Source organism: Pongo pygmaeus, chromosome 4 (assembly GCF_028885625.2).
Source record: "Pongo pygmaeus isolate AG05252 chromosome 4, NHGRI_mPonPyg2-v2.0_pri, whole genome shotgun sequence".
In the NCBI taxonomy this organism is placed as follows: domain Eukaryota; kingdom Metazoa; phylum Chordata; class Mammalia; order Primates; family Hominidae; genus Pongo; species Pongo pygmaeus.
In genome coordinates, this window is record NC_072377.2 from 84,361,983 (window position 1) to 84,374,472 (window position 12,490).

The 12,490-nt window shown below is 40.0% G+C and overlaps 1 protein-coding gene across 5 annotated transcripts in view; it reads left to right on the top strand.

The window, feature by feature from the left end:
• Positions 1 to 12,490, top strand: part of MSH3 (mutS homolog 3) — a 231,691-nt gene that overhangs the window by 13,792 nt on the left and 205,409 nt on the right. For all 5 annotated transcript variants that reach the window (XM_054489804.2, XM_063665452.1, XM_063665451.1 and 2 more), the window contains exons 4-7: positions 4,469 to 4,681; positions 6,619 to 6,735; positions 7,116 to 7,233; positions 9,351 to 9,496. In XM_054489804.2, coding sequence (XP_054345779.1) covers positions 4,469 to 4,681; positions 6,619 to 6,735; positions 7,116 to 7,233; positions 9,351 to 9,496 — 594 coding nt within the window. The remainder of the gene's footprint in view (positions 1 to 4,468; positions 4,682 to 6,618; positions 6,736 to 7,115; positions 7,234 to 9,350; positions 9,497 to 12,490) is intronic.

The following is a 12,490-nucleotide window of genomic DNA, read 5'->3' on the forward strand; positions in this document are numbered from 1 at the left end:
TAATTCTGAGGTATTGCCTGGATCAGGAGCCCTTGACTTGGAGGGGTTCTTTATTGACAATTAATACAAGCACAGTTTCTTACAGTCCTCCTTAGAGTTTCCATGATTACCATGGAAAATCATGATGGGCAACTTAGATATTTTGAGGTTTCAGTTAAAAGCTTGATAGATAGAAAGTAAATTCAAATGTAAGCCAAATGAACATGGGCTTTTTACTTTATCCACTATTTGTTTTGAGACTTTTAATGGTTTTCATCATTGCAGAATCAGGGAATTTAATTCATGCTCCATCATTGAAATCTGTAATTCAGAATAGTGATTGGTTTGCAACCGTAGCTTTACATTGGAATCACCTGGAGAACTTAAAACAAAAATTGCCATTAAGAACCTTCCCTCAGAATCTTATTTAATTGGTTTTCACTGAGAAATGGGCATGGATATTTTTTAAAAGTTTACTTTTTATTTTGTATTTAATTTTTATTGATGGGGTCTTGCTCTGTTGTCCAGGCTAGAGTACAGTTGTGTGATTATAGTTCACTGTAGTCTCAAACTTCTGGGCTCAAGCAGTCCTCCCACCTTAGCCTGCAGATGAGGTGAGACTAAAGGAAAAGCAGTCATTTTAATCTGTAGTTGTGATTGACAACCATTGAATTAGAGAAATGGTTCTATATATGTATATGTATGTGTGTATGTATATATATATTTGAGTCATTGAAATTCTAATGAAAGCTGTTGGCCCTTTTCCTCAGAAAAATTCTCAAGCCAACAAAATTTTGCCTATAATTTTCAAGATTTCACACCTTTCCCACAAAGTCCAGATCCATGAACTCCTCCCTCAGCCAGGCTAATATTGATTAACTTATCTTAGATCATCAGGAAAAAAAGGTGTTTTTGTTTTTAGTCTCTTTTAATACTTAGAAGCAGTTCACCTAAGTATAGTGGTTATTAAGCATAGAAGTCATAAAGTTTATCCATTAAAGCTCACTTTATTGATAGGAGCATTTACTCCAAGGTCTCAGAAGAGCATATACATTATTGCTTTATACATAGAATGACCAACTTGGCATTTCCACATCACAGGAAATTAGAAGTAAGTAGATAGAGGGGGCATGTAGAAGCAGTGCCATTATTACAAGTGATAAGCTGTTTGATGGCATGGATAGATGTGGATGAATGGCAGAAAGCTACTGAGTGAACATAAATGCCCCATGCATGGTCCAGGACCATTAGGGTGGGGTCAGCAACGCCATAACTCTCAATAGGTTTTGAAATATATTCTGATCACCCTGAATTGTCTAGACAAGATTAAATTGAGTTCAGCATACTGTCTCTGGGGATATGAAATAGAATGTAATGTATCTGATGAGTATTTCTATCCAAATCATTTTTTTAAAGTTGCTTATTTTGTTACCCAGGTATTAATATGTACAACAAACCCTCATGACACAGTTTACCTATGTAACAAACCTGGACATGTACCCCTGAACTTAAAATGAAAGTTAAAAAAAAGTTGCTTAATATTCAAGTATTTAGATTGATTTAATTGTTAGCGTCCCATAAGGATAAAACTTTTTTTTTCCTGGAAGCTTATCTCATTTCCTAAATGAATAAAGTATGAAGTAAGAATAAGTTTTTAAAATTTAAGAAATATATTTTCTGTGTTGATTAACTTTTATACTACATAGTATATACCTGCATTTCACATAAAAGTCATGGAAACAGAATAGGAAACTCATCAAAATTAAAAGCAAATGCATTCTCAGGTATAGGAAAATTGTTATGCAATCCTTGGGGTGTTGCTTCGCCAGCTGTAAACCTCTGTGGCTGGTGGTGCCTTTGCCTGAGTTTTTACTTGGGCCTGCAGGGCTCATTCCTCCCACTTGGCCTGGCAAGCTGTGCTTGGCTTTTGCTTTTGGCCTGAATCTCGCAGCTGCCAAGGGTGAGCCAGGAGTGGAGTGGTGAGGGTGAGGGGTGTGTGAGCAAGTGACCATTGGGTCTGGCCCCTGTGCACTGCCAGGCATGCTGGCTTCGGCAGGGTGGGCAGCTCCAGGTGCCAGCGTGAGTGAGGGCTGGACCAGGCGTACCGCAAACAGCTTCCACGGCTGGCACCAGGGAACACAGTGGCGCCCAGAAGCTTGGAGATTCCAGGAACTGCAGAGCCCCAGAGAGGGTGTCATAGACCTGGCTTAGGAGCCCCTAGGTCTGAGCTCCCCAAAGGTCCACAGATCTTCTCTCCTCTCCTTCTTGTTGCTGCAATGTGGCAAGCAAGAGATGTGTTTCAGGCCTGTTTGTGTTACAGCTCTTTTAGCCCTGCCATTCGGTGGGTCCCAAGTTCTTGTCCTGCTTCCAGGAAGAATGAAGTATGTGGACAAGTGGAGGGTGAGCAAGGCAAAGAGGGGCTTTCTTGAGTGTCAGAACACTGAGGGGAGACCCGTAGTGGGTGCTCCTTTCTGCAGGCATGGCATCCCATCAAGTGAGAATTGTTCAGCCTTCAGCAGAGAGGGGACCCTGGAATGGGTAACTCCTCTCCACAGGCAGGTTGTCTGCTTGTCTCTTCAAGTTTGGCTGAGTCTGGGGGTTTGTATGGGCTTGAGAGGAGGAAGTGTGTGCTGATTGGTTCATGGGCTGCCATGGGGGGTAGCTCAGAAAAACCACCGTAAGTTCTAATTCTGGTTTGTCAGCCTGGCCCCCAGGCTTCAGGCTGTTCCTGGCTTGAAGGTGGGGCTTCACCCAGACCTGACCCTTTCTGCCCAGGAGCCTGTCTGCCTCCTGCCGTCATCCATGGCACCCAGGCTGTTTGTGCCATGGGGCACCTGCAGGACAGCTCTGAGCTGCCCTCAGCCCCCTCCTTGGCCTCCTTCCCATGCTCATCAGTGTCCAAAGTCCAGAGGGGGCCGAGGCAGCAGGGGGTTGGCATGTTAGCACTGCCCTGAGCATGTGCACACCCGGCCAGGTTGCAACAGTTCCTAGGCTTGGCCTCAACTTTGAGTTCAGAGTGGGTGCTGGGAGCTGGGAGAGGCCAGGCAGTCAGAGCAGGTACTTCTGAGCCTGCAGAGGGAGGGGGAATTCCCTTTCTGGGCCCCTGAGAGTGCAGAGATGCCCGGGTCCACAGCCACAGCTTGGGTGGCTGTGGCTGCAGCTGCACCCAGGAGGGCGGGGCTCCTGCCTGCTCCCAGCCCCCAAGAGCACAGGGATGCCCAGGTTTGCAGCCACGACTGGGCAGCCACAGCTGTGCCCGGGGAGTGTGAGGCTCTCACCCTGCCAACTCAGAAGCGGGTGAGGCTTCTTCTACCCATTTCTGGCTCCTGTTGGTTCTGTGGAGCATGCAGCCCTGGCTGCGCCTCTCCTACTGCAGCTGGCGTTACGGCAGTGGCTGCTCCAGATGGGCTGCCATTGCCATCATAATGACCTGGATTTCTCTTGCCAACCTCTCCACGCCTCACCGTCTTCTTATTGCTGATCTTTGGAGGTTTGCTGGACTGCACTGTTCAAATAAATTGAGTTTTTTTTGAAAAGTTAGTATCTTTACCTGATGTCCCGGTGAAGCTGAATTGTTTTAAACATTTGGGAACTACAAAGTGTACATGTTTCCGGGTTTTCTTTTGGATTGGGGTTCCCATTCCTGGGCCATTTTGCTTCTCTCTCACTCTCCCCTCTTCTTTTTGGTCACTAGACTTTTAGGCCATATTTTTGATTGTAGGGGGAGCTGGGTAAATTTTTAGAAGTTGGCAGTGACAGAGTGGCAATTAATTAGAAGTTGGATTTAGCCTATAAATTTGTCTCATTTACATTTTTCTAAATTAAGTCTAATAAGCGAGGAATTTTCCCTAAGCTGTGAATTGGAATTAATTATGGTTCCTCACAGAAAGGTAAGAATAGTAGGAGTACTAATGTTGAAAACGTGGCCTTGTGCTGTATATTTTTTAACAGCCCTTTCTCATGTTTCTTCACCAAGAGAATCATGGTTCTTTCTTTCTATAAGAATTTATAGAATGTGCTGTCTTTTACAGTGTGCTTGGAAGTATAAAACATTAATGCAGCTTTATCTGTTGGTATGCTTTGCTCAAAGTGGTTTTGCCCTACTCCTGAGAGAGAGCCAGATTTGTCCCCATTGGCCTTTTGTGCATTACCCACCTGAGAATAAATAATAAAAAGAAAATAAATGTTAATAATAGGTTTAATGAAATCAAATTAAAAACAAGTGTGTAAAACATTAAGATATTTAGACTTTTAAAATTTGCATAAAAATTCTATGATAGCTTACTTGGTTCATAATTTTTTTTAACCTTTTACTTTGAAAATATTTGTAACCTATGGATAGTTTGCCTGAATGCTACAAAGTGCTTCTATAAACTTTTCACCTAGATTCACTAAGTGTCAGCTTTTTGCCAGATTTGCATTTTCCGTCTCTGGGAATTTATTATTGTGGTTAATATTTTTAAAACTTTATAAATCTTTTGGTTGCCAGGACACAACACTTTTTGATCTCAGTCAGTTTGGATCATCAAATACAAGTCATGAAAATTTACAGAAAACTGCTTCCAAACCAGCTAACAAACGGTCCAAAAGCATCTATACGCCGCTAGAATTACAATACATAGAAATGAAGCAGCAGCACAAAGATGCAGTTTTGTGTGTGGAATGTGGATATAAGTATAGATTCTTTGGGGAAGATGCAGAGGTAAGTCGTCTTTTCAAGCACTATTTTATGTTTTTCTTGTCTAGCCTTAGATATTTTTCAGTATTTTTGTTTCATTTTCTGACCTTATATAAAAGCTGATTTGATCAATCACCTTTTAAAAAATACTATTATGTAAAGTAAAAACTAAAAATGAACACAAGAAACTTGGTGGGAACCAGACTTGGTGGGAAAAAGTGAGGGGTCTCTATTGGAATGTTAGCGCTTATTCTCCATGGTACTAGGCCAATACTTTTTATCCATCCAAAGTTTATTGGATGAGTCAATTAGTGAATAAACCGTAATCGTGTAAATATGTTTTCTAATGAAGACTCAAGCAAGAAAACATTTTTGAGATGTATAGAAGTTCCTCTGTTTACCCTTAATTTATGAATTTTCATAGCCAGGAACAAAGTTAAGTCTCAATGGAAGAACACGTGAACTTTGCCAGCTACCACCAGAAGTTGTTTGAAGTTTTACAGATCTCTTTGTGTGTCAGTCAACTTGGTGTCTTAGTCTAAATTGGGATTGTGCCAGGTGTGGTGGCTCATGCCTATAATCCCAGCACTTTGGGAAGCTGAGGCGGGTGGATCACTTGAGGTCAGGAGTTTGAGACCAGCGTGGCCAACATGGTGAAACCCCGTCTCTACTAAAAATATAAAAAAAATTAGCCGGGTGTGGTGGTGCATGCCTTTAGTCCCAGCTCCTCAGGAGGCTGAGGCAGGAGAATCGCTTGAACCCGGGAGATGGAGGTTGCAGTGAGCCGAGATCCTGCCATTGCACTCTAGCCTGAGTGGCACAGCAAGACTGTCTCAAAAAAAAAAAAAAAAAATTGGGATTATATTTAATGTTGAAATATTTATTATAGGCCCTATTCAAGAAGGTTGAAAGTGCAATTTGAACATTTCGTGGGCAAACTTAGGGAAAGTGTTGCAGATGACACCTTTGTTGGAAGTCATGAATGCTTGTGATGATTCTATAGTTTGAGACCTGGTTGGATTGTATACCAGAGAGTTGATGAGGTAGCATGTCTGTGCCTCCTGGATGGGAAGTCAAGACTTGGCCAACATTTTTTCTTGAAGTTTCCTAAATCCTCTGTGGCAGGCAAGCAGCGTTCTCTAAGTCAGATGCATTATGCTGTGTTCTGTGATGTTAAATTAGGCTCTGAGATAGTGTCACCGTGTTTTCTGAGGGCAGGAACAAATATGTAGTTGGCATCCCCTAGGCGAAGGAGAGAAACTGTCTAGGTTAAAAGGTAAATTCAGGCCTGACCACGGTAAAGGCTGATGTTTTTCTGCCCTTCTGTGAGGGACTAATAGAGTTCAGAGAAGGGATGAGGTTGGGGAGTGAGAGTGTTGGAATTAAGAGTTCCATGGCTTCAGTGGGCAATATCTAAGCCATGGTGCTTTCTAGAGGAAATCAGGGAATCAGATGGTGCTTCATCGTTCTATATTTCTATCAGTCATGCATCATTAATTAGTTAGCCAGCCTGGGGCTTCTCTTTTTACTTTTTCAATGATTCCTCTGTCCGGATGGGTTCATCATTTCTGCTTACTCTGTAGTGTCTTCTAAATATCAGTCATTTGCACATGCCATGTAGCAAATTCTTACTCTTTTACAGTCTCATAATCTCTGTATTGGATAGTCTTTGTGTAGGGAAAGCTCTAAGGACGTAGAAGACCTGTCATATTTTTCTGAGTCTTTTATAGATGCAGATGTTGATACTGAAGTTAGGTCACTGGAACTGCCCAAAATACATTAAACCATAGGCTTCTATACAGGGAACATGTTTTTAAACTTTTTATTGACATAGTACACATTTAGATTAAGTGTACAAATCCTAAATGTATACCTTGATTAATTTTTAACAAAGTGAACCAACATCACATAGGGAATCTTAAAATATAAATTTATTGATATTTTCTTTTTTCATTTTTTAGATTGCAGCCCGAGAGCTCAATATTTATTGCCATTTAGATCACAACTTTATGACAGCAAGTATACCTACTCACAGACTGTTTGTTCATGTACGCCGCCTGGTGGCAAAAGGATATAAGGTCAGCTTTGGCTTTAACTTGTGGGAAAAGGAAATTGGGATTCTCTTCCAGAGAGTGCAAATGTGTTTTGTACGGTGTTAGGTAGGCTTCAATTGGTTTAGAATTTTGCATTTTAGAGAACTGAAAGTGTTTAATAATTATTAGTATTATATATTTATGAGTTTTTAACATATTGTTAGATATTTAGGGTAAATTTTTAAACTTTATGATAGTGTTTCTTAGCGATTTATCCACCCTTGTCAACTCCTTTAAACCCTACATCTGAACATTGTGGACTGATTATTTTAACTGTTTCAGAATTGACCTTTAAACATTTTGAAATGAGTTTTTACAAGTCATTTTTTATCATTTGATATCAATATTTCTTATTTTTGTTGAAGGTGGGAGTTGTGAAGCAAACTGAAACCGCAGCTTTAAAGGCCATTGGAGACAACAGAAGTTCACTCTTTTCCCGGAAATTGACTGCCCTTTATACAAAATCTACACTTATTGGAGAAGATATCCTTTTTGGACAGGAGTTTTTCTCTTAAATGATACAAGGGCTTTGTTTGAAGATGGCAGGTTTTGTTTGTTTGTTTGTTTTTTATTTGCTCTTTGGGAACTTTTTAGATGAGCTGAGAGGCATTAAGGTGAACCCTTGATTAGGTGTGCTATTCAAGAGGGAAGTAGTGGCTGGAAACAAGCATCTTTTCACATGTCATAGTAGAAGGCAAGTTCATCATCAAGAAGAAAAGCAACCCTAATAAAAGACGATGTCAGGTTAGTATCTGATTTGAAATTATATCTTCCTTAGCCTATTTGTGGGTAGTAGTTAGGTGCTTAGGGCCTACAAGCTCCTCAGGGTCTTTCCGAAGTGAGACCTAAAAAATAACTTATTGAAGCCAGGCGCGGTGGCTCATGCCTTTAATCCCAGCACTTTGAGAGACTGAAGTGGGCAGATTGCTTGAGCCCAGGAGTTTGAGACCAGCCTGGGCAACATGGCAAAACCCCATCTCCACAAAAAATACAAAAAATTAGCTGGGCATGTTGGCACTTGCCCGTAGTCCCAGCTACTTGGGTGGCTGAGGTGGGACAATCATGTCAGCCTAGGAAGTAAAGGCTGCAGTGAGCCGTGATCATGCCACTACATTCCAGCCTGGGTGACAGGAGTGAGACCCTGTCTCAAAAAAACAAACAAACAAATCAAAAATTCAAAATGTGAAAAGAAAACTGCTGAAGTCAGAATTAAGACAGAGTTAAATGCCTATAAAATATAGTGGTAGCCCGTCTTCATTAATTGTTAAATTTATAAAAATTTTATTACTTTTGAAAATGGGCTGTGGGTGAAGTTTTCTCACTTGGTAAGAATTTTCAGTGTGCATAATGATTGCTCCTAAATTTATGGTCATTCATAAATGCAGTGTGTTATTTGATGCCAAATAATTTCAAAAGCAAAATTGTCAGTTTCAAAAGCCAAATAATTATATGTAAAATTAGACCAGGGTGCATTTAAAAAAAATTACTATGGGATGGAATCAGTTCTCTGATAATGGAAGAATGGAGGGATAAGAAGGCCTTAAATGATACTGTGTGAAAGTATTATTTCTGTTGTGGTTTATTACAGATCTGCTTATTTCTCAGCTCATCTAATTCTAAGGACTGTTTTGTTCCATGAATACTATAAATAGGGAACAGCTATCATTCAAAATGGGCTCCAAACTATTAACAGCCTTGTGTTGTTCTAAGCTGATCAGGCTGTAAGAACCTGGTGTTTTTATTTTTTCTTTGGCCAAAGCTTGAGTCTCTTATTTGAAGCCCATTTCTAGTACAGTCCCCCTCCCTGCTTTTCCTTTGCTGCTTTTATGGGTCCTATGACCTGATGTCCAAAGATATGTCCAGACTTTGCCCCAAATCAGCTTTCATCCCTGAGATTTAGTTAATGGACTCATTTTATACACACATACACAGACATACACGGACAATAATGTATATATGTTTCTGTTTTCTCATGTCTTTAAAAAATTCTCTTGCTATATCTGGGAGCTTTTAGGTACATTAAAAGAGGAAAATAATTTACACCATTTTAGTGTATTTATACTTTGAATTGTGGAATTAAACATTATGGGATTGTTAAGGATTCAAGTCTCAGCATCATCCAAGTGAAGAAGTGGGTTGATATTTGGGCCTCCATGGGGTCTGATGTACTCCACTAAGCCCTTTGGAAGTAAGATACTGGTTATCTGTCTTCATGATCTTTATATCTTAGGAAAGATAAGGCATGCAACTATGATCCAAATAAATCAGAAGAATGAATACTGGGCAGAAGATTTTTGCAAAGGGCAGAAGTACTGGGTGAAATGAACCATCATTTTCTTATTTTTTTCTTCATTTTTATTTTTTTATTTTGTAGAGACAGCATCTTGCTCTGTTGCCCAGGGTGGTCTCTCAAACTCCTAGCCTTAAGTGATCCTACCACCTTGGCCTCCTAAAGTGCTGGGATTACAGGTGTGAGCCACTGTGCCTGGCTGTGAACCATTATTTTAAAGGAGAAAATAGTTAATATTATTTGAAATTTAGCATATTAGGATTTAGAATTTAGCATATAAAAATAATTATTTTTCTTTAATTATTATTAAATGTGAATCCCCTAATCAAGCTGGATGATGCTGTAAATGTTGATGAGATAATGACTGATACTTCTACCAGCTATCTTCTGTGCATCTCTGAAAATAAGGAAAATGTTAGGGACAAAAAAAAGGGCAACATTTTTATTGGCATTGTGGTAAGTACTTTGCAGGTGAGGAACAAATGTTAGATGTTAATGGTATCTCTAAATATGACCTATCATGTATGGTTTATAATAAGGATATCTGATGAAGTGTACCTTCAGATAATTATACAAGAAAAACATTTTTCTCACAATATTATATGTTAAACCGCTAGTTACAGTTTTCTCATGGCTACTTGGTGCTTGTAGCAGTCCATTCTCACATTGCTATAAAGAACCACTTGTGAGACTGGGTAATTTATCAAGAAAAGAGGTTTAATTGGCTCATGGTTCCACAGGCTGTACAGGAAGCATGGCTGAGGAGGCCTCAGGAAACTTACAATCATGGCGAAAGGCGAAGGGGAAGCAGTGACATCTTCACAAGCACAAGGCTAGCAGGAGAGAGAGTGAAGGGGGAAGTGCTACCCACTTTTAAACAACCAGATATTGTGAGAACTGTCATGAGAACAGAAAGGGGGAAATCTGGCCTCACAATCTAATCACCTCCCACCAGGTCTCCCCCTCAGCATTGGGGATTACAATTCAACATGAGGTTTGGGTGGGGACACAGCCAAACCGTATCAATACTCCATGCTATGGAGAGATCCAGATGGTCTTGGTCCATGTGCCCTGAGATTTTAAGATTGAAGATAGACACAATGACAGACATATGTGTGGACAATGTACAGACAGCAGAATAAAACATTAAGCCAACACAAGCATGGGTGGCAAAGTGTTCTATAAATTTCCTCTAGGGATTTGAAATTAAACATGAATGACTATGGTATTATATCTAGATTTGGAGGAAGGGATAGTTAAAGAGAAATGATAATTGGCTGATATAAAGTACCATCCTAAATTAATATTAGGATTATTTACAATCGGTTTTCTAGATAAATGTGATTTGTGAATTATAGTTTTATTTATTTATTTATTTGAGAGAGAGTTTCGCTCTTGTCACCCAGGCTGGAGTGCAATGGCGTGATCTTGGCTCACTGCAACCTCTGCCTCCCGGGTTCAAGCAATTCTCCTGCCTCAGCCTTCCGAGTAGGTGGGACTACAGGCACCCACCACCACACCAGACTAATTTTTGTATTTTTAGTAGAAATGGGGTTTCACCACGTTGGACAGGCTGGTCTTGAATTCCTGACCTCAGGTGATCGGCCCACCTCGGCCTCCCAAAATGTTAGGATTACAGGCGTGAGCCACCACGCCTGGCCAAGTCATAGTTTTATTGATTTTCTGGCAGTTTATGAATAAATTTGCTCATTTACAGACTTACCTGGACTCTGCTAAAAGTCTTAGACTTTTTAAGGCCCTTCAGAACAATCAGACACCCCTTTTCTGTTGTAAGTTAAGCACAAGTGGAACTCTGTCCAAGTGAAAACTAATTCTCTTTGCTTTTTCTGATTTCTATCGTCAGTGGCAATATCAACAAAAATTCTTACCATCTGAATGTCTCCAATGTGCCTTTTAATACCTTATTTTGACTGCATAACTCTGTGTTAACTTGACATTTGCTTAACCAATAAGCCCTTCTTTCAGAGAGTTAGCATTCCTGTTGGTGTTAGACAGCTCTAAATGATATTTTATCCTTGAGAAGCACGTTTTATCTAGCTACAGGCAGTTGGACCTATATACAAATAGTAAAGTTATTTACTTTTAAGCTTTAACATATGTAATGTGCTATTTTATATTTACCTAAAACTCCTTCTAAAGAACAGAGTTGATAGTATATAATTCCTACTTAGCGCATTTAGAAATACCATCTGGCTTACCGCCAAAGTTAACCATGTGTGCGAACTGGGACTTGGAAAAATGAAAACAGCTTTTTGCCCTTCAAGCATTTTCTTTGGGGCTGTCCTTTACTTCTGCAACCACTTTTGGGCTGATGACATCCTGAGCTCTGGATCCAGGCTGCACCTCTCTCGAGATCCAGGCTCCTGCATCCAAATTTTTATTGAACAAAGATACTTAGAATTTACTCTGGCTCCTCAAACTCAGTGTGGCCGAAATTGATCTTATCTTTTTTTACCCTCAACACTGTTTTCCTTGTCACGATGGGTGTCACCCATTGCCTGGTCAGTACCTGGGAGTCACCTTTTGAGTATTGGTAATTAGTCTGAAATTCAAAGGGCTTTGCTGTTGTAGTACCACTGCAGTCAGGCTCTGTGCCTTCAGTCTGGGCAGTGCAGTTTTATACACACTGATTTTAGGTTTCTTAGTGTGTCACATAGCACACAGGGTGATAGATGTTGTGGGTATTACAGTATAGACCATTTCTCTGATTAAAGAAAAAGGGAATTTGACTGACTGAAAAATTTGTTACTTTAACATCTGTACCTGGTTTTTGTAAATGCTTGGTTTGTAGATTGGTATATAAATTTACATGTGTATCCTTATGTACTGATAGTCCATCTCTCTAGGCTCTAGAGAAAGCCTCTGGGCTAGAATTAAGGATGTTCCTTAATTACAGTTAGAGGAGCTATAACACTGCCTCCAACCCATAAGATCCCTGGGTGTCCATTCCCTCCAGAGGTGACTGTAATCCAGACTTTTAAGATAATAATTTCCTTGTTTTTAGTTGGAGCTTCTAGTTCCAGCCTTACCACCTTAAACGTTATATACAAATGTAAATATAGTGTGTGTATTCTTTTGGGTTTTCCTCCTTTTGTTTACCATTTTGTATGTGAGATTTATTTACATGTGTTGCTGTAGTTCTCTCATTGCCTTTTCCTATTTCATGATCTACAGTTTATTCATTCCCGTTGATGGACATATGCATTCTGTCTAGTTTGCAGTTGTACAGAGAGTGCTGCTGTAAATGTTTTTGTATGTCTTGTATCGTATACAAATGCCTGAGTTTCTCCAGAGTGTATCCTTGGGGGAGGAATTGCTGAATTATAGAGTATGGATACTTCAGCATTCCTAGGTAATGCCTTGCTGTTGTCAGAAGTGGCTTTCCATCAGTAGTATATGAACATAGGGATTGGTGATTTTTCCTCTTTT